The sequence below is a fragment of the Arvicanthis niloticus genome, chromosome 1 (assembly GCF_011762505.2).
Source record: "Arvicanthis niloticus isolate mArvNil1 chromosome 1, mArvNil1.pat.X, whole genome shotgun sequence".
NCBI classification, from domain to species: domain Eukaryota; kingdom Metazoa; phylum Chordata; class Mammalia; order Rodentia; family Muridae; genus Arvicanthis; species Arvicanthis niloticus.
In genome coordinates this window covers 92,894,717-92,917,147 of record NC_047658.1, presented here as the reverse complement: position 1 = coordinate 92,917,147, position 22,431 = coordinate 92,894,717, and the positions used below count along the sequence as shown (strand labels likewise).

At 47.8% G+C, this 22,431-nt stretch overlaps 1 protein-coding gene across 1 annotated transcript in view; it reads right to left on the bottom strand.

Annotated features, from left to right (window-relative positions):
* Katnip (katanin interacting protein) overlaps positions 1–22,431 on the bottom strand; it is a 137,490-nt gene that overhangs the window by 90,078 nt on the left and 24,981 nt on the right. The window contains exons 2-5 of the mRNA XM_076928420.1: positions 22,209–22,285; positions 14,605–14,774; positions 13,204–13,301; positions 4,210–4,341 (exon numbers count right to left, since the gene is read on the bottom strand). Of these exons, the coding sequence (XP_076784535.1) occupies positions 4,210–4,341; positions 13,204–13,301; positions 14,605–14,774; positions 22,209–22,270 (462 nt within the window). The 5' untranslated portion in view covers positions 22,271–22,285. The remainder of the gene's footprint in view (positions 1–4,209; positions 4,342–13,203; positions 13,302–14,604; positions 14,775–22,208; positions 22,286–22,431) is intronic.

Below are 22,431 nucleotides of genomic sequence, written 5' to 3'. Positions count from 1 at the left end.
CAGGAGCTCTGTATTTAGATCTCACAGCTGAAGGAGAGAAGTGACTCCTGAAAGCTAACCTTTGACCTCCACACACATGAACAGTGACACACTTGTGCTGTCCTCCCCCACCCAAATAATAATACAGAAAAATTTAATTTTAAAATTTAAATTTTTCTGCCTATTATTAGACATTTTGGGTTCATTCTTGATTCCTAAAGAAACCACTTCCTCAGAGAGAAACTGAGTCTCCCACAGCAACACTTCTAGCATGGGCCCAGGTACTGGGTTAGAACTCTCTAGAAAGAGCTACCAGATGTTGGAGTTGGAAAACCTGGTCAGAGATCTATGGAGGCCTCTTACCCAACATAAGGAAAATCCTGTCTCTGCCAGTCTCCAGACTTATTGTCCAGCCTCACAGCTGCTCCTTCAACCCTTCCCCACCTCCTCCTTCCCTCCTCACCTCAGGGCCTTTGTGTTCTATTCTCTGTTCCCTTTGCCTGGACACTGCTCCACAGGCTCATTATCCTGAAGGTCCCACACAGAGGCCATGTCTCAGTATTAAACAGGAACCTCTGCCTGTCTTTTCCTGTTCCCACATTCTACTCTGCTGTTTCTAGAGCCCTGTCACCTCCAGACACACTACGTGTTTTTTTATTTGGCTCTCTATGCAGCTCCGAATGTCCTGCAATTTACTATGTAGACCAGGCTGGCCTCAGACTCTCTGAGATCTGCTTGTGCCTGCCTGCAGAGTGCTGAGATTACACATGTGCACTACCAAGCCCACCTGTATGCTTATTTAATCAACTGCTCTATCTTCAGCATCTGGGACTATGTGGCATGGACTATGGCACCTTGGGGACACACCTCTGTTCTCAGCAGTCAGCCCTGTCATTCCTCATAAGAAAGTATACCAAGGATGAGTGTGGTGACCCATGCCTTTGATCCCAACACTTGAGAGGCAGAGGCAGGAGGATCTCTGTGAGTTCAAGGCCAGGTTTTCCAACAGAGTGAATTCCAAGCCAGCCAAGGCTACACAGTGATATTCTCTTTCAAAAAGAAAAAAAAAAAAAAAAACACAAAAGAAAACAAAAGCTAGCCTGGGCTACAATGTAGGTCCTTGTGCTGGAAAAGAGGAGGAGAAGGAGGAGGAAAGAGGAGGAAGAAGAGAAGGAAGAAGGGGGGGATTCCAATCATCTGTTTTTAAAGGAAGGAAACCCCCAATTCAGATCATCACATGGAATCTCCTGATTGCATCAGTGTTGGCTACTAATTGAATCTTCCCACGGCACCATACAAGGCAGCACATAGGGCCTGGGAGAGCACACCTCCAGCATGCCAGTCTGTGAACTCAAAGCCACCAAGAAACTGAAGTTCACAGGATGTGATGGAAAGCAAAAGGCTGGCATGTTCCAGTAGCAAAGGTGAGGTGCAAAGCCTCTGTGCAAACTCGGATTCGTCTGCTCCAGCTCAGGCCTCACTCGCTGCACACTAAGCTGGTATATTTAGCCATGCCTTGCGTTTCTTCTGTGCCTGTGCAGATGGCAGCTCTCAGTACTTCTTTCTGCTGTGGCAGGCAAGTAGCACCACTGTCTCTCTCTCTTTCCCTTTGCAGGGAAATAACTCCAAGGGGAAATTGACTGTGAAGCCTTAAGGAGAGCCCTCTCAAGATGTGGAGAAAAAGCAGGAAAGAAATATAATCAGGTGCTCACAGTGGGGAACGTGAAGGGCTGGCAGAGCAGCAGGGGCTGCAACTGAGCATGTGCACCAAAGACTGCTACTAAAGCTGAGGACAGGAGAAACCTGGGGGGAAGGGCGCCTCTGCTGTCCAGTGTGCAGGCTGCTGGGAGCCTGCCAGAGAGGAACAAGGTATCAATTTAACAGAAGGTGCCAGGTGCTTCACCATGGGCAAACAACAATGGTCTCTAGCTCAAAGGGCACACACCACTCTGGGACCTGGCATGGGGGTAGAATTATAAGAGATTGAACATGGCTAAGATACAGCTAAAAGAAAATGAAGGTGTGTTTTATACAGACTGATGCCAAGCTTGGGACTGTTGGTAGGTTCAAAAGCAAAGAGTGATCCGGGTGTGGCAGTGCTAGCAGGAAAATCCGGACTGAGGCTATCTGGGACTACATAATAAAGCCTCTCTCAAAAGAGGAGAAGGAGAGGTGGGAGAAGAGGAGAAAGTAACCGGGAGAAGCTTCAATGGGTACTAGCTGTGTAAGCCGGATGACCTGAGTTCACCACCCAGAACCCACGTAAAGGTGGAAGGAGAACCAAGTCCATAATGTTGACTTCTGAGGTCCCATATGAGCTACAGTACACACACACACACACACACACACACAGAGAGAGAGAGAGAGAGAGAGAGAGAGAGAGAGAGAGAGAGAGAGAGAACAAACCACATGTGTGCAATCTGTGCAAGTGTACATAGACCCCTTTCACCCAGCATGTGAGGTAGAAGGATCCCAGCTCATCCTTGTTTCTCCCTTGAGCAAACAAGAAACTGCAAGCATAGAGCAGGTTTCTTGAACAGAATTCCCAGCTCCTTGCTCTTTCTGTCATTCACATTTCAACAACACAGAAGTCACAGAAGGTGAAGGCCTGGCTGAGGCTATGAACCTACAGGTAGGGCCCATAGCTGAGTGATATAGTTGAGCAATGGGGCATAGTCTTTTTAGCAGTTTGACTTTCACATGCAGTCTCTCCAGAATGTTGCTTATATGCAACATGGAGAAATGATGTATTCATTCATTTTAATTATTAAAGTTGTCCCCTTAAAACAGTGGTTCTCAACCTTCCTAATGCTTTGACCCTTAATACAGTTCTTTGTGTTGTGGATTTCACTGCTACTTCATAACTCTAATTTTGTTATGAATCATAATGTAAATATCTGTGTTTTCCGATGGTCATTCGACCCACAGGTTGAGAATCACTGCCTTAGACTGAACGCCACTTGACAAACCCTATCCCACACTCCAGCCCAGGCCCACTGTGTCCCTCCTGGTCCACTCCACTGTTTTCTCATTCAGTGTCTCAACTCATTCCATGCTTCCCTATCCACACTGTGTAGGCACTGTGCCCCTGAAGCCCAGCCTCTTGCCAACTGTAAAGGTGTTCTTGCCTGGGATGCTCTTTGCATCCGTCTCTGCCTGTGTGCTCTTGTGCAATATGTGTACGGTACTCTGTCTCCCTAACATCTTGCTGTCCATGCCCCCTCTGATTTGATTTATTTTTGTTATGGTTGTATTGAAAGGGTTTCCCTATGTCTCCCTGGCTGACCTTGCTCAGGGTCTTCCTGCTCTGTCTCTGTGCAATTATATATGTGGACTATCATGCCCAGCTCCCTCTTCTGTCTCCTTCAGAGAACTTACTGATATCTGAAATGATCGTATTTTATCCTGCCCTTTTCTGTACCACCTGGAACACAAATTGGTTAAGAATAGGCACTTATGTGCTTGGTGATTTCCATGTCTATGGTACAAAGAACATAGGCCAAGACTCAAGAATGCACTGCCAGGAAACACTTGTGGAATAGAGTCTCAGACATACTATTACTGGAAACGGGCTGGTGGTCACTGACCCCCAACAGCTGCAGTACCAACATGGCTGTGAGCTGCAGATACCCAGCTGTCTGGATGGTCCATGGGTGGCCTGCTGCCTGGGGTCACTGTGATATACAGATACCTCACAGGCCAAGGTACACATATGTAAGCAGCTGTGGTGTCACTCCCTGCCTGCCCTCAGCTCCTTCAGGCTCTTTTCTAGCATTCATAGCCAGAGACAAATTCTATTCTTTCTTAGAAAGCCTCCCTGGCTAAGCTACTTTTCTCTGTCAGGCTTGGCCTCCCCTCTTAGCCCCTCCTTCTTCATTTAGAGTGATTGGATACTAGCTGACCCACCTATAAACACAGATGTGTGGCCCACACTCTATGTATCAAAACGTGTGAGGTGAGAGCAGGCAAGATGGCTCAGTGGGTACAAGTGTATGCTACATGGGCCTGATGACCTGAGTTCAATCCCAGGAACCCACTGACTCTTCAGAGCTTTCCTTTGATCTCGACATATGCTTCATTTTGAGATACACATACTTTTCTTTTTAATGAGAAAAGAGTAAAGGTCAAAGGAAGTAGGTAGGTGTTAAAAAGAGCCTGATTGATGGCCCTAAAACACCAGACCCTGATTTTTTGTGAGAGCCCCCAGTACAAGCTGAGGCCAGTCCCTACCTGTGTGTGGTCCACAGTGGCATCCTTGTGCTTGCCAATCACATCCTCTTGTGAGTCAAAATCTTCTGAACAATCCAGAGGAGGTTCAATGTGGAGACGAGAGCCAGCTTCAGTTCTGATCTGCACAGATTTCTGGATACAGAAATTCAGTGTTGAAGTAAGAACAGACAACATTCTGCTCACAGACAGGAAAGAGCCAAGCCCACAAAAATGCCATTCAAGGGGTGCTGTGCCTGAGCGGGATGGGATTTTGGTGAGTTGTTGTTGTTGTTTAAAGATCAGGTCTCTTTATGTAGTCTAGGCTGTCTTCAAGCTAGTGATCCCCCTGCCTCAGCCTCCCAAGTACTAAGATTACTACTGTGGCCACTGCTCCCATCTCAGCAGTTGTAACTTTACAAGGTCATATTACCTTTGCCTGTTTCTTCCTTATACTTGTAAAGTATGTAAGAGAAAATTTCAGGCTTTTTTTTTTTTCAGTAGAATTTTTATAAGTATTAACCATTTCCCCAAAAGCCACATGAACTAACTGACCTCATGTTTGGGAAAGCCTGGTTGATGCACTGTAGATATGCTAACATGAGATGGACAGAATGCCTGTAAAGCTTTTTGAACTATACAAGCTGTCCTTGCTGCGGCCTCCCTTCTTTCAAGAATTCTTTGCATCTTTGAAAAACAAATACTTGTGCTAGGTGTTGGGGGCTAGGGACCACTCCAGAATCCCTCACCTCCACGCAGCCCACCACTATGCATCTAGGAAGGAACAAAGGGCCCATATGAACAGCAAAAGGAGTGGGTCACATGGAATGATGCCAGTGCCCCAAGCTCAGCTCACCCGGCCTTCTGAGTTAACAAGGAGATACTCCCCTAATTTCCCCAGATGTTGCAACATCAGACCACATAGACCACTTTTACCACTTGTGACTTTTATCCTGAGTACAGAGATGATGGCAGTCAATGGCAAAAAAAAAAAAAAAAAAAAGCGGCTAGAGAGTTCCAGAGAGTGGGTGGGATGGGACAGGGTCGGTGTGGGCAGTGGAGATGACTGAGGACAGTGTAGTACGGAAAAGAAACAGCAGGCTGTGAGCCAAGGCTGTGGAAAGCACAAATGATGGTAGGCAAGATGCTGCAGGTCTTGGCTTCTAGAAGAGCTCCTGGGAGCTGCCAACCCCAAAGGCTCATGGTCTTGACACAAAGGTTTGAAAGCTATACCACTAGTCATGGTAGCCATTAGAATCCCACAGCTGGAGCACTTGCTACTGCTGCCTGCTCCCTGCTACCTGATTGCTTAGAGTTCAGGATCTCACTGGCTGCTGAGTGCTGGACCACTGGCAATTGGTACTCAGAAAGAGGGAGCCTCTAACCTAGAGCTGCCTCTGGCTTCTAAGAGTTGAAGCTGTAAGTCTCTGTTCTCAGGGCTCTGAGTCAGTCAGCCCAGCTCTCAAGCCTGCTTGTCTGTTCTGTCCTTTGCCTTCTGGAGAAGCACCTTAGCTCTCTCTGAGGCCCAAGACTACCAATACTACAAACTAATCCCCACTCACTAGTGATTTCCACCTGAGAACAACAAAAGGACTCACTCAGCTGATAGGTGACATGCTGTCACACTGCTCAAGTCACCGTTAATAAATCCAGATCTTACTTGATAACATCCAGCACACAAGGCCTCCATACTAATCCCTACACATTCTAACATGTGTGACTGTTGAACCAATTGGAGCCACTACCAGGGCCCTATCAGTCCAGCTGAGCCCACAGAAACTCTTTCCTGTATCTCTGTGGGCTTGTTTACCTTCCTACCCTCAGTCACTGTGTGGCTGGCTTAAGGATGAGAATGCAACAGGCAGTTGTCTATGAGAGCAAGGAAGATGTCCCAATAGAGAAACAAGAAGGGCCATCAGGTCACTGTGTAATGCCTTGGGATGGTTCTAGAGCCACACACCCTCATCTTCCTACCTTTCCTCTTCACTCCAAAGCCTTGGCTAGCTCCAGTTGTGGTATGGTTTTCCTTCTACACTTTGCTACTTTGTTCTCCTCTCCAGGCTAAGTAAAGCATGCTATGCTCTTCTCCCTGGGACATTCAATAACATCCTAACACTGAGTTCTACTGGGCAGAAAGAGAGGATGGAAGAAAAGGCTGACCACAGACTTGGGTCAGGCCAAGGAGGAGGTAGCTTGGATCACCAGCCACCCAGTCCCTTTCAGGGCCTTCTGGTCCTTTCTCTAAAGAGGGATGGGCTTAGAACAGGGCTTTGTACTTCTGAGTGCTGCCAGTGGACCTGTGGTAGTATTAGCTTTTCCCTCCTCTCTTCCCTAAGATCTAGACAAGTCTGGGCATAGACTGCCAGTCTGTCCTGTTATTAGCCTCTGGAGAAAGCACCTTAGTTTTTCCTTGGAATCTCCTGCCTGACTCTGGTCCCCATGGCTCTTTTAGAGTTGAGTTCTCCCACCAGGGGAAGATGGAGCATGTGACCTAAGCTAGAGTGGCAGATACCACGGCCCCTTTCCTGCTCATCATACTAAGTGATGGTTCTTGGAAACAGGAGAAATGTGAAACTGGGGAACAGGATGTAAGAAAGGAGCTGTTTGGGACTATCCTGACATTCGGGGGCATAGGAAAAGACCAGTTGAGAGGCAGAGATTGAGGCCTGCCCAGGTCTGTGGTCCTGAACAATGTGCAATGCTTGAAAGGAAGCTGGCCAGTGACAGTGGGAGGTGCAGCTTGGCAGGCTTCTGGCTTGGCACATCCACAGAAAGAGTTCTACATTAAGCAAGGAGCTGGGATCACAGCCTTCAGCAACTTCCCAGCCTCTTCCTCAGCAGCTCAGCACAGCAGAGCTTTCCAGTGATGCCCAATATGCAAACACAGCTTTGTGGTCAGCCCTAAAGCCCTTAGTTAGCAAGCCCTCACCAAGCTCTAAGAGGATTGATCCAGATACCAGTGCCCTGCCCCCGAGTCCACTCAGCACCATAGTGAACACTTCAGGTTATGAAGCAACAGTACTGAAATTAACTCTGTGGTCCAGAAAGCACTCACAACACTGAGTGGGTGCCCGGAGGGCAATAAATAGCTGCCATCTGGCCTGCTCTCCCACCCTAGCCTGGGGAGCCTCCTCTGCCCACAACGTGGGGGCAGCCCCACCCACACCAAGGCTGGCAGAGTCTAGCCCAGCCCCAGCCACATGCATGCTCCTAGCCTCCCACCTTCCACCTTGCATTGAAGGATGATGATGATGCTCTGGGCTAGCTCCCCAAATGGCATTCTGCTTTACCAGGAGTGGGTGTTCATGAGCTGCTGCTTTTTACTGCCTACTTGCAAACCTAGACCCTGGCAGACCTTTGCAGTACCTATCCTGGAGGAGGATTTAAAAGACTCTCCATACAAACCCCCTAAAGCTGCTCACTTCATGCTCAGCCCACACTCCACCCAGTTCATGCCCGGAGTTATTTGTGTGTCTTCTGCACCTCCTCATAGAGTGTTCTAAGAGAGTGCATTGAAGTGTGCTGTCAAACACAAAAAGAGCAAGTACAAGGGATGCCCTGTATGCCTGTGCAGGTTGTGTGCTATATTAATGGCGCCCCCTAGAGGTGGAAGGGCTCTACCAAGCCCCTGAAGACAGGCTGAGTGAGGAGTTGGTCTTCTTTGATGAGCTCTTCCCAGGTTTGTCAGCTCTTGTCATGATCAAAAGTCAGAAGGTACCAAAAGGAGCCCAGCTTCACAACGTGGAGGTGAGCTGTACTGCAGATGCTCATATCTGCAGCACCCGGATGCAGATGTTGCAGTGAGGGACAGCCAAGGCCACTTTCATCCCACAGCAAACGTTCTGTGGAGACCTTTCCTGAAAGTCTGGCCCACAGTAAATTGTCGGAAGGCTAATCCCTTCACCGCCGATTTAATGCCGAGAGCCGGTGACGTTCATCAAAGCTGACAGCATTTTGGTAAACGGCGGCTCTGTTGATTAGGCCACTGTCTACCCAAGTATTACAAGGCTGAGGAAGCCATAAATCTTAATCCACTGATGGCGGCAGAGAGATCTAAGGCCCAGAAGCAGCAAGGGAAAGGCCAGCAGGGACAGATGCCTAGATATCACCTGCAGGCCACTCCACAGTAAAGGTGGTGGCTTGGGAGCCTGCTGTCTTTATCCAGTCAACCTCTAGAGCTCCCAACCCCCACTGACTGGGCCATGACCAGCAAAAGTGATAGTGTAACCTCCCTGGCCCTTTATGGTGGGCCCTGCAGTATAAGAGAAACCCTGAAACTAGGACAGAGCCATGTCCCAATCCTGGTGGGATGGCTTTTAAGAATTGGCCATTGGTCACTGGGGACATTGCTATTAACCTCTGGTTAATCCCTAAGGACAAGGTAATCATGGGTGGCCTTCTTACCAAATGAGTTTCATGCTTGTACTCTTGAGAAAGCCCCTTCTATTGTAGTAGCTAGGCACTAAAGTGTTCCTATTTGCTAGTCTAGACCCAGAAGAAGGGAATTCCATGCACCACTGCCCAGCTGCGAAGAGGAGAAACTACCAGACTGGGACAGTGGACATAAGAAATAAAGACACCCACCTGGCAGACAGGGCCAGGGCCATGGTCCCATTCCTGATGGGGTAGCTTTTAAGAATTAGCCACTGGCTACCAGGGACCCTGCTACCTTGATCACTTGCTTCCCTCTGGCTACCCACAAAGAAAGAGGAGCCCAGCCAAAAGGGTGGAAGAGCTGGGCATGGTGGCTCAAGCCTGTAATCCCAGCATGAGACAGGTGTATATAGGAGGATCAAGACTTCAAGGTTGGCTGCAGCTACATAGTGAGTTCAAGGCTAGCTTGGGCTATATTGGACTCTGTTTTAATTTTCTGTAAAAAGCAAATGAAGAGCTAGGCAGTAGTACACGCCTTTAATCCCAGCACTCGGGGAGGCAGAGGCAGGCAGATCTCTGAGTCCAAGGTAAGGCCATGTTGTCCAACACCAGCACCCTAGACAACAGGCTGGTTGTAATATGTCTCCCCCACCCACCAACACACACTGTGGTGGTTTGAGTATGCAGGAGTGGCACTATTAGGAGGTGTGGCCTTGTTGGAGGAAGAGTGTCACTGTGGGGGTGGGCTTTGAGACCTTTCTCCTAGCTGCCTGGAAGCCAGTCTTCTCCTGACTACCTTCCAATCAAGATGCAGAACTCTAAGCTCCTCCAGTGTCATGCCTGCCTGGATGCTGCAATGCTTCCTGCCATGATGATAATGGACCAAATCTCATAATCTTTAAGATAATTCCAATTAAGTCTTGCCCTTTATAAGAGCTGCCTTGTTCATGATGTCTTTTCACAGCAATAGAAACCCTAACTAACATACACACACACACACACACACACACACACACACACACACACAAACACACACATCCTTACCAGGCTGTTCAAGGCCAGGCAGGATAAGTAGCAGGTGATCTCAAGTCACAGCCCACTCAGGTAGCAGTCAGCACCACACCAAAGTCAACTACTACAGTCTATGCCACCCTGAGTAACACAGAGAAGCTGAGACATTCAAATGGTTTCTCTTAGAAGTTTCAACCAATCAAAGAGTGAGAAAGTGACCTGGAGGGGTACACTGGGTCAGTGAAGCCAGCAGATAGGGCATAGAGTGGGGCTGTGGGATGCAGCAGAGAAGAGCTATGTGGATTCAGAGATACAGTCTCAGAAATCCTACAAGTCCTAGGGTAAGGGGAGTTAGTTAGGGTGGTCCTTTCTACACACAGCATCCAAGATCTTTCCAAAGGCAGCTTCTCCCATCTTGGTGCTTCTGGGGAGCCCTTCCACTCAGACTCCTCAACTTGTATGCTCGGTTGTGCAACTGTGAGCCAATGCTTCCTCTCCATCACTGTGTGCTGATCATAGCTAACACCTTTCCATCACACTCCACTATGCCTTTCCAAGGAGACCACAGATCCCCACACTCAGCTCTGCTGCAGTACCCTGGGCACCTCTGCTGCCTGCCACCATCCCTCCTGCATGGCTTTCCTTTGTAGCAATTGCCATTAACTTGCTGGCTACTGTTGCCCTGGCCTGGCCTGTCTCCACTCCCATCTCCTAAGTTCCAGGGCAGCAGGGCTGGCTTGTTACACTTGCAGCTCACAGACCAGCAGTAAGGATCCAAAACTTTGAGGTGCTCCATAAATGGTCAAGACTGAATAGAGGGAGTGATGTCAGACATGAGAATGAAGTGCCAGAAGAGACAACTCAGCAATCAAGAGAGATTGATATGCTGCCATGAGGACCATGGTTTGGAATCTAGCACCATGGAACAAGAAGGGCCTCCTGAGCAAAAGCACAGCAGAGTGTGGTAGAAAGGTGCTAACATCTTCCAGCTCTGATGGGGCAGAGACAGGAGGATGGCTAATGCTTGATGTGTTTCAGCCTAGCTGAGAAATGTGAGCCCAATTCATTTAAAGAGAGACTGATTCCATGGAATAGGAAGAGAGTGATAGAGAAGTCCACCCAGTGCCGCCTTCTGGCCTTTGTACACATGCATGCCCCCTAAAAATAAAATAAATATATAAATAGAGATGAGAGGATGAAAAGCCTGGAAACCTTCAGACTGAGAAATCCTCAACACCTGCCCTCCATCTGCATCTATCCCAACAATGACCAACACCACCCATTCACCACCTCTGTGCCAGGTATGGCAGGAACCTCCACAGATATGGCTGGGTAATACTCAGCAGCTACCTTCTGAGACAGGTAACCTACTGATCATCTTCTAGGTTAAAAAGGAAGGCCCCATGAGGACGGGTGGTATAACCAGAGAGCTGCAAGCACTAACCTCATCCTAGCTTCATCACCTGCCATTAGGGGCACCAAGCTGAAGAAACACACAGCTCACAGACCACCTGTGACACACCAGGCACATGCCTTCCCAACAGCTGCAGGAGGTTGTGATGATTATAAAGGCAAAGCTCAGGGAGGTCCATTACCAGCTCCAAAACACACACCAAAGAAGCAGCCCAAGGCCCATTCTCTTCAATTCCCAGGAGCAACATTCAAATACCCTGAAGAGCCAGCTGGGGAGACAAATGACATGTAAGCCAAAAAAAGACAGTATGTAAGCCAAATGACATGACTTCTGCTCTGCCAAGCTGCTGAGATGCTGAGGGCGGTAGCTCCATGGCCTCTCACTGCAGCTCCTCATGGCTCAGGGTCTGTGTGCAAAACAGGTCCAGCATGACATTGCCACAAACAGGGAACAGATGTGAGAAGAAGAACCAAGGGGTGAGTTACTGCTATTTCTGAGCACTGTCCTAAAGACCACAGGTTTTTCAACTCCATCTCATATTGGTCCACAGACAACAGAACAGGATCTGCCCTGGTATCCCTGAGGTGGTGTCCCCACTCTCCTGGCTGTCCTGGGCAGCAGCTCTCCTGGAGGCCAGGGCAGTCAAGTATGCAATGTGGGATAAAGGCCTCCTCCAGACTGCCCAGCTCACCAGCTCCAGGACCATGCATACACCACACTCAGCCTGGCCAGCTTTCTACTCAAACAGCAGTTCCTATTGTTAGGCACTGAGTGACCCCTGACTGCTGCAGTGCAGAGGGGCAATTATAGCAGAGTGGCTTTGGGAGGCAAGGGGAAATTAGCCCTGATTAAGTCTTGTGAAGTGGGGAGCCACAGGAGAGATGGGAGGGACGCTAATTAATCTTAGGCCAAGCCTTTTAAATTGCACAGACTCTAGGGCCAGCCATTAAGTCACAGTCTAAGACACAAATATGGCTCGTGATAATAGGAAGCACTCCAACAAGCAGAAGAGCTGTGTAGAGTGAGGCAGGCAGGAAAGGCCTCATTAACAAGAAATTAACATTCATGGCTGGGGACAGACACAAGCGCCCAGGCTGGTGCCCCGTGGACCTGCTCTTCAGACCCCAGCTATAGCAGGCACAACTGTTCCCAATGAGCATAGCAGGAAGATGCTCTCAGTACAGGTGTGAGGCCCAAGGAGTCTACAGCAACAGGCCCAATCATACCCCAACCCAGCCTCTTCCCTTAGGAAGCATGTGACCCTGAGCAAGTGTCTTTGGCTCTCTGGGCCTCAATTTCTATGGCAGCACCATAAGGACACACATCAACCAATTGGGTGTTATGAAGACATGCTAGGTGACAAGCACATGAAAACCTTTACTACAGTCTACAGTAAAATGCAGTGCCCAACTTTCCCCATACACAGATTAGTAACAACAATGACTCTGCCAATCTGTGTTGTATTAAGGCCATCCTAATGTGCAAAACATGTGATAGGAACTAAGACCACATGCCCCAACCTCAAGTATATAATATACATGGCCAAGTGACACTTGGGTACATTAGGCAGCTCCATACATAGCCACAACCTCTCCCAAGGGAAGCCAGCAAGGGACCACAGCAAGGCCTAGTTGGGCAAGAATATGGAATTCAGAGCCAAAGATCTGATTTCTTCCACTTCTTAGCCGTGAGCTTGGGAAGGTCCCTGAGATTTTCTAAGCATCTCTCTCCTCTGCTCCTGAATAAGAGAGGACAAGGTGAGAAGCCAGGCTACAGGTTTGCTTTGAGTGTAGAGGGGCTGTGTGTAGCTGAGACAGTGCTGGGACTCGGGGGCAGGACTCAGGAATGCAGGCTGTGCCTCAGCAATGTTGGCAGCCATCTAAATGGGCACCTCAGTTAACCAGGGCAGGGTTCTGTCCTGATCACTTGCTTTATCTATGCCATGCCTCACGTATAGTAGGTATTCGATAAAAAGCAAGTTCATAAATGAGCCCTCAAGAATGAGCATTGGTCTGCTCCTACTATACTCCCTTGTGGGCTCCAGAGGTCCCAGGCAGAGGGAGGACACTGAAGCAGGGTAGGTACCTCAGAAGTCAGTCCAAGCAGAGAGGATGCCCTACAGTGCCCATAATAGTCACCAAGCCTACAAGGGCTTAAATGCTTTGCAGGCCACTCTTCATCCTAATGCAAGTGCTAGAGCCTGATGCAAGTTTCCAGACCTGGTGCCATCCTCGGCGCTGGACTTTTCCTGGTGTTGTCCTGGAGCTGCATCTCAAGACTTCTTCAGCTTCTCGGAATAGGGTTCTTCGTCCATAATCTGCAACAGAGACAGAGAAGCAGCTAGTGAGACATGGAAGGCAAGTTCACACTGATGGCTATTCTGAAGCCTACATCTGCAATCCAGTCCAGCTGTTCAAGGTCATTTATATGAGAGAAGATGCATCTGCCTGAAGTAAGCTGCAAACAAGCTGGTGCCCAACAGAAAGTATAAGACTTGCAGAATGTCCATAAAGTGACATGCCTACTGTCATATCAGGCAGCTCTCCAGGCACAAAGAGCCACCCCAAACACAGACATATGGTGTAGTTCCCACAGCAGGCAAAGACAGTGGATAGAGACATATTTGAGGAATTAATAAATATATTGCTGGGGTCCTAGACTAAGCTAGTCCTGTTTTCAGTTCCTACTAATTCTACCAACTATCGCAGGCCCACAATGAAAGCTAGGGAGCCATGCCATTCCCTCTTAGCCATAGGGGCTACAGAACTCCTGGCAAACTGCATTTAGAATACTGCAGTGGCTCTCTGGGGATATTCTGGGATATCACTCTCTCCTCTGGTCCCTTTGCTGCTGTGTTTATTTTTCCAGTATGTAATGGCCTAGAAGCTCCCCACACCTAGAAGGCAATGAACTATAATAATATAGATTCCTCAGAGTAACACGATCAACCTGAAGCCTAGTCCTACCTGTTCAACAGGCCTATCCATTCAACACCAAATCATTTCCAGTTCGCCTACTGGACAGAGTAGGTAAAGAACTTTTCCATCACACACACAGGAAATCCCTTTAAAGCATGAAGGGGCTGGATTAGCTAAATGTAAAATGAATGGTGGAATCAAATATTTCATAGGTGTTAGGTATTAAGGTTAATATGTGCATAGCAGCTATTATTTAAAATTGCCCTTAAAATCACAGACATTAGAGCCCCAGGCAATGTAAAAACTAGAAAGTTCTTGCTCTAGCTGCCTTTGGTTTTGGGAATGGAGGCCAACTCTAGTTTGAAAAGGAATTAAAAAGTATTTAAGCTTGGAGTGGTTCCTTAGCATGTGTAAGGCTTTGGGCTCCATCTCTAGCACTGTAAAGAGGATTTATCTTCCTTGCTTTTAGGCTCTCTTGCTAGCCAGGCGAGTACAGTTAACTCATTTGCTGGTGAGTTCACACATACAGGATGTTTTCAGTCTCTAACTTATCTCTCTTTAATTAATTTTCTTTTGCAGTACTGGGTAATCCAACCCAGGGCTTTGTTTAAGTTGGGCAGGTGCTCTACCACTGAGCTACATCCCATCCTTTAATTTTTAACTAAAAATGCTGCTGCCTGGCCTGGGAGTGTCTATACTCACCTTGGGACCCCTCAGCCTGTGAGGCACTTCTGGAGAAATCTGTGTGCACAGCTTTCCGTGGGGATGTCTTCAGCTCCGAATTGGCCCCATTGACATAGACAGAGAAACCTTGCTCCAAGTGTTCCAGCCTTAGCTGCACAGGGTCCTTGGCTTTCAAATGCTTTAGTATCCTGGAAGAGAGAAAACTGTCTGCCTGGATCCCAGCAATGCCTGAACCTCCATGACCCCAAAGGCAGCAGTAAAGTGCTTTGGCAAGGTGACAGCCACGTCTCTGTGATGGTTTAAGTGAGAATGGCTCCCATAGGCCCATATGTTTGGATATTGAGTCCCCAGTTGGTAGAACTGTTTGGGAAGGATTAGGAAGCATGGCCTTGTCAGAGGAGGTGTGTCACTGGGGGCAGGCTTTGAGGTTTCAAAAGATTCCTACCATGACCACTGTATTTCTTCTCTGCTTCCTCTATGTGAGTCAGGATATGAGCTCCCAGCCACTGCTCAAGTGCAGTGTCTGCCTGCCTGCTGCCATGATGGTAAAAGGATTTTCATCACTCTGAAACTGTGAGCCCAATTAAATACTTTCTTTTATAAGTTGCCTCAGTCATGTGTTTTACACAGCAATTTAAACGTAACCATAACAATCCTTAATTCATTGCTGATATGGCATTGTCTTCATTAGCCCCCTCCCAGAACCATGGCTACAGGACACCTGATTCTTAGAGTCTTTACAAACACCTTTATACATTACAGTAATTAGATTCTCAAGTCAACAAGTGGGTTTCACCTTTACCAGCCAGTTGGTAAAAATTTTAAAATTAGTATTTTATATGTATGGGTGTTTTGCCTACATGTATGTCTGTGTACCACAAGTATGTCTGGTGCCTATGAAGGTCAGAATAGAGTGTTGGGTCTCTGGAACTGGAGTTACAGAGGGTTGTGAGCCTCCATACAGGTTCCAGAATTGAACCTAGGTCCTCTCGAAGAGCAGCCAATGCTTAGAACTGCTTAGCTACTTCTCCAGGCCCCAAGTTAACAAAATTTTAATATAATACCCATCACATTAGGGTGAGCACTGTATGCCAAACTCAACTTTCAACACAGACAGTGGCTTTAGGTCATGGTCCTGGAAGCCATCATGAATACAGAACTACCCTGTGCTGACCCATGGCTCTAGGGAGAAATTGGATAAGGTTCTTGCTAGCTCTGGCCACAGCATTTCATCAGCTGGTCAGTCAATCATCATGCCTGTGTTTGTGTTGAAAGGCACCTTCCTGACAGGCCTGGTGGTTACACCTATAATCTCATCTCTGGGAGCAGGAGGGTTGGAATGAGTGTGCAGCCACTCTGGGCTAAAAAGTGAGATTCTGCCTCAAAATAAAACAAAACAAAAGTAAAGACCTGGCTGGGGACAGCTCAGCTGGTACAGTGGTTGCCTTGCTACTGTAAGGACCTGAGTTTGATCCCCAGACTCTGTAGAACAGGCCTTTAATCCCAGTACTCAGGAGACAGATGCATCTCTGTGAATTCCAGGCTACCCAAGCTATATAGTGAGGCCTGGTCTCAAAAGTCAAAACAACAAACAAACAAAGCCAGGGTGAGGAGAAAGAGACAAGCACACGCTGGGGCTCAATGCCCAGCCACTCCAGTCAATCACTGTATTCCAAGCTGGTAAGGGACTTTGTCTCAAAAACAAAGTAGATGGTACTCATGGAACAAAATGGACTCCACATCCATAAACGCACGCACGCACGCACGCACGCACGCACGCACTGCAATCTGGGGCCACCTGAAATAGCAAAACTATCAAGAAAAGCACAGAACTGCAAACCAAGAAGCTCCCTGGCTTTGTCTTTTCAAACAATGTATGTCAAGCAACTAAGATATTTTGCTAGCCTTGTTCATCTGTGAGTGGCTGCGAGTACACAGGAATGCTAACTAACATGTTTCTGTGAGCTGCCAATCACAGACATAAAACATGAGGTAAGTTCCAACTGAGGAAGACATTACTCCTCGCGATTACCTTAGTACCCCACTCCATAGACAAGGAAAGAGAGACACAGAAGCGTAAGAAACTTGCCCAAGGTCACCCAGCTGCTCTGTGGGAGTGCTGAGATGCAAACTTTGGGTACTCCAACTTTAGAGTCTTCACAACAGACATGGCACTCCTGGAGCTTGTGAGACAGGATGGAACCTGGCAAACTCAGACTCTGCTGACAACTCATAGCCCCTTCTCAGGAGGACTAGTAAAACGTAAGACAATGCTGCATATTTGATCCTCTCCCAGAAAGCACATCCCAGCACTTCTCAGGTACTAACTCTGGGCATGAAAAAGGGTAGTACTGAGAGCAGCAAATCTGAACACAAGGACCTGATGCCAGGGAGTAGAGGTCAGGACATTGTGCTGAAGCAGTCCCAGGAAAGACCCCAGGACACACTGTGGTCTCCTCACCAGGTGGGGGTGGGCAGCACTCAGTGAAATGTTCATCCACCAAGCATGAGGGCCTGAACTACAAAATTCAGATCTAAAAAAAAGCCAGGTGGCACAAAACTGTCATCCCAGGGCCCTAGCCTGACTGGCAAGGCAAGCCCCAGACCAACAGCCACTGGGGAATGACACCTAAGGTTGATCTCTGGCTTCCATACGTACACACAGATGTGCACATACAGACAGACATATACACACACTTACACACACTAAACAGTAAATGGAAGAGAGGGATAACTTTGTATATATAGATGCCATGAGGAAATTAATTACATTGTACACTAACTTTAAAAATAAATTGAAGAGGCCAGACCCTTCTGTGTCTCTCTTTCCTTGTCTATGGAGTGGGGTACTAAGGTAATTGTGAGGAGTAATGTCTTCCTCAGTTGGAACTTACCTCATGTTTTATGTCTGTGATTGGCAGCTCAAAGAAACATGTTTGTTAGCATTCCTGTGTACTCGCAGCCACTCATAGATGAACAAGGCTAGCAAAATATCTTAGCATACTCTTTTATTCCCAGCACTTGGGAGGCGGAGGCGGAGGCGGAGGCGGAGGCGGAGGCGGAGGCGGAGGCGGAGGCGGAGGCGGAGGCGGAGGCAGAGGGAGGCAGAGGGAGGCAGAGGGAGGCAGAGGGAGGCAGAGGGAGGCAGAGGGAGGCAGAGCGAGGCAGAGCGAGGCAGAGGGAGGCAGAGGGAGGCAGAGCGAGGCAGAGCGAGGCAGAGCGGCAGAGGCAGGCAGACCTCTATAAGTTTGAGGCCAGACAAGGTTACATGGAGAAACCCTGTCTCGATTTTTAAAAAAAAAATCAAAACAGAGTATGTATATGCTAAGTGTAAAATCTGGGTTTGTAGGCCTTGAGTGGAAGGTGATAAACATAAAAATGACGTCAGTCGTTGAAGGAGGTGGTGGCATTATGGGTGCCTTCTTTGTTTACTTTTCATCCATTTCTGCGGCAGCTGACACATCCATCTTTTCAACAAAGATGGCAGAAACACGATTACAGACTGCTTATCTCTTGCCAGCCTTGGAAGCCTGCAATGTGCCTGACTGTTGGGCAACAATGTAGAGCAGAAGGAAAACACAAGTCACTAAGTGCTGATCTACAAACAGCGATCAGCACGCTCCTGGGAGCACAGAATGCAAGAGCTCTATAGACAGAGGTCTCAGAGGAGTCAGCAGGCTCAGGGCTGGCCAGGAAACTGACCCTCCAGGTGAAGAACACGCCTTGACTTCCCTCCCAGAGACTGCCCTGGGACCCAACATCACTGTTAAAACCCTGTCCTGTGGCCCAGTATCTGGGGCTGGCACTGCATGAGGGCCTCTACTTAAGCAGGATGATTTATGAGAATGTAGATGTTTGAAACTGATAAATTAGGAGATAATTACTCAGACTGTGAAAAGAATGGGTAAAGAAACTCCCCTGCTGCAGCTGAGTGCAGTGATGTTCATGTGGCACCACAGAAAGGCTTTCTTAAAATGAATGGCTATGTTGTATAGAACTGTCCAGGGTGTAGGGTCCCTGCTTGTCCAGAGCTGAGCGGCCCACTGCTGCCCTGCTATCCACATGCTACTTTGGTGAAGGAGCATATCCTTTCCTAATGCTTCCAGTACAGCCCTCCTGAGGAGGGCTCCTTTGGACCTGGCTTAGAGTCATTCCCACCCAAGCCACATAGAATGCGAGGAAAGAGGTATTGTTCCTGAAGGAACTCCCAGAAGCTGTGTTCGGAAGGTGAAGAGAGCTGCTGGGCAGAGGAAGGGGACAGGTGAGGTGTCTATTGCCTAAGCCTCTTCCTAGATAATTCCCCGGGTGGGATAGGGTGAGCATGAAGCCACCTTGATTGTAGCAGAAGCAGTCATCGTGTGCAGTCGGGAGAGCTAGGGAGGGCCAAAGAGGAGGTTCAAGAGACGTGGCAGCCCTGTTTTGTCCTAGCACCCTCTTAGTGATTCTGGCCACTCACCTCACTGGAGATATAATCACACCTGTGCAGATCTGAGCAAGATTGAGCAGCATGATCAAAGGGCTGGGTGAGAAGATTGACTGAGAGGATTAGGCTCATATCTAATCTGCTGGTAGCAGAGGTGGCTGCAGTGTGGAGAGTGGAGGGGAAATTTTCACCAGATCCAAGAGTCTGGTAATTGTGTTATTTGGTCTTTGAGAAAGGTCGCTGAGAGAAAGTCAAGGATCCATGTTTATAGATCATGACCTGCTACCTCAGGGGGAGATTTAAGCAAAAAAGAACAAGAGAGCCAGCTACTGGGTCAGTGAAGGCCAGGACTGAGAATGACTCTTACATGAGCAAACAGAGGGGAAATATTAGCCCCAGGTATGCCTGAAGTCGGAGTGCCATGGTGGTGATGAAACCTAGGGCCTTGCGCATGCTAGGTGGGCATATACCCGCAGTCTCCACAATGGAGTGCTTTACTCCATAAGCCGATTGTTTCCTAGTTAGTAAGCCAATTTAACCTTGTGTTTCTTAGCTTTACAACCAAACTAGTTAGCTGCTAACTTATAACTGTGGGGCTGGTGAGATGACTCAACTAGTAAAGGTGCTTGCTGCCAAGTTGAAGATCTAAGTTCAATTCCTCAAAGTCACAGGGTGAAAGGAGAAACTGAATCCTGCCAGTTCTGATTTCCACATACACACGATGATGTACATGCCTCCCATAAATAATTTTTAAATGCCAAAACAAAATGAAAAGCACAGTCTGTGTCTTTCCTAGGTGATACTAGGCACATGGAAAGCACTCACTGAAATAACACATGAATACAAGGCTCATGTCAACCAGCATTCTAGGGGCAGATACTTCCTGGCAGGTCTCTGTTGGCAATGCCCCCTTCTCAGCTGCTCAATGCACAGCGAAGCTGCCTGGGTTCACTTTCTTTCCCGAGGACCAATGCAATCCTCAGCCTCTACCATCATGCCAGGCATGCAATCAGGCCTCCGAGTAATCCACAGCTTTGTCCCACTAAGTCCCTTCTTAGTATATTTGGGGTACTGGCAGCCCTGGCATCCTTCTCTCCTCCTTTTGATCACTATAAAAATGTCAAAAAAAAAAAAAAAAAAAAAAGGATAATCTAGTTCCACCACTTCCTACTTGCTACAATGGGGCCTGCTTCTTTGTTTGTCAAATGTGTACTGTCACTCCACCTGCCTGTCTGGGTAGCCTGAAGATGAGCTGGTGAGCTATGGTGCCTAGTATGTGGCTGGCACTTTGTAAAAGGCATCTTGAGGCTGATCTGACCACTACTCAGGGCATCCCTTTTTCACAAGTCCCTGGTAGGGTTCCTTTCCAGCTTCTTATTTCCTGCATCCAGTGATACCTACTCCCACCCCATTTTACAACAACTCAATTGTGATATATTTTTAATTGTCACAATGCTGCAATCTTGTCTGTGAAATTCCCATCTATGCTGTCAACCAGCAGCTCTGGGATAGCACTTATTGATCCCCTATTAATGAGAAACAATCTGCTCAGGAGAAGCTATGACACTCTTTCCCCAGATGAGCGCCCAGGATGATTAAACCATCACCCAGGTGTTCAGTGGCGGCATCCAACCTGCCAGAGACTGAATAAAAACATCCAACCCCCTGCCATAAATGCCAGGATAAACACCCATGGGGGTCTAATCAGCATGAGCTATCTGCTGTTCTCACTTGAGCTACCTACCCCTGGGAGGATAGGGAAGTTCTGCTAAGTGGTTGGGCACAGGAGACACCGCTCAGCACTTCTGGCACTGCCAACTGACTGGGTGTGTATCTGTAAATGAGAGTGCGAGCCTGTTGTCATAGACACAAATTATATACATATATATGTATATATACACACATACATATACATGAATGACAAGGTCTCATGGAGCTCAGGCTGGCCTTGAACTCACTATTTAGGATGACTTCGAGCTTCAGATCATTCTACCTATGCCTCCCAAGTGCTAAGATTACAGGCATGTGCACCACACACAGCACACCCAGTTTTTATACAGTGCCCGAGACTGAACCCAAGGTTCCTGACATGCTAGGCAAGGATTTTATCAACTAAGCTTCATCCTCAGCCTACAGAGAGGGGTCCTGATGAAATTCTATAATGGGTGGAGCTGTTACATAATTAGTGCATGAGGTTATCCCATACATTCCCAAAACCATCACCAGGGCTCCCCAAATCAACAGGTGTCCAGACAGCCAGATAAGAACTAAATGGGATTTGAGGTGACACCTTTCAGGTCACTTACCTGCAAGACCGGTCTATTCCCATAACACAAAGATTCTAATTCCTGCCTTTCCTGGGTCTTCCCATCCCAGGCAGATCTGTTTGGTGCTTCTGAAGAATTCTGTTTGGCTTATGGATTGACTTAAATTCATTACCAATATTATAAAATATAAATCTAGATCCCAATTTCTCTACCAGCACAGAGGCTCTCTGCTCCTCCTCTACCTATGTTTCTATAAACACCCATGGCAGTACTGAGCAGTGTGGACAGGAAAGTTCCAGAAAAGTCCCTGTCCCAGCTCCTTATCACTGAGTGACTCCTAGACTGTGAGTTGGCACATGTAGCTCATATAAGGTTCAGGTCTAGATACAAACCACAATGAACTGGAAATAAACTTGTATGGCCTTGAAAAAGAACAGAGCCTTCAGATCATGCCAGGTTGCTATGACCTTGACTACGACACACTGCGGTGCTTTAAGCTTTTGCAACAACCTGCACGGAGCCGAACAGGCCCCACCCTAACTTTAAATGACACCGGAGCAACTCCAAGCACAAGGTAAAATGGCTTCACATTTCCACAAACTTAGCCTTCCAGAGCAGGTTGATGCCCAAGAGATGCAGACCATCATATACAGGTGACATACAAGGGTCTGCAGTACCCGACCCCACTTCTCTAACATGAGACAAGAGGTGGTGCCTGCACAATCAACAGTTTGCTATGGGTCAATCAAAAGATGCAACTAAAACACTGGATGGGTGGCAGTTTGGGGGAGGTGTAGAGCTACAAGTGCTAGTAATAACCTCAGCCTCTGCATGGAGGGGGGCTCTGCCCCATTCCTTTGTGCTATTAATAAATCAAAATAATTATCTATTTGGCTAATAACAAGGGTTGCTGTCAGGCAGCTTGCTCTTACCGGTTTCTCTGCTGAAGCAATATTAAATACTCATCATGTTTCTCATCAAAGTCTGTCACCATGTCCTTACTGTAACCCTGAAAGGAAGAAACAAGAGTGGGGTGAGAACCAAATACAGGAACACCTTCACTGAAGCAGGGCGCTGCACACAGCCTGCAGAAGCCAGCTGAGCTGAGAGGCCAACCTTGACGAAGGCCCAGCTCCCCTTGGTACATCACTCTGG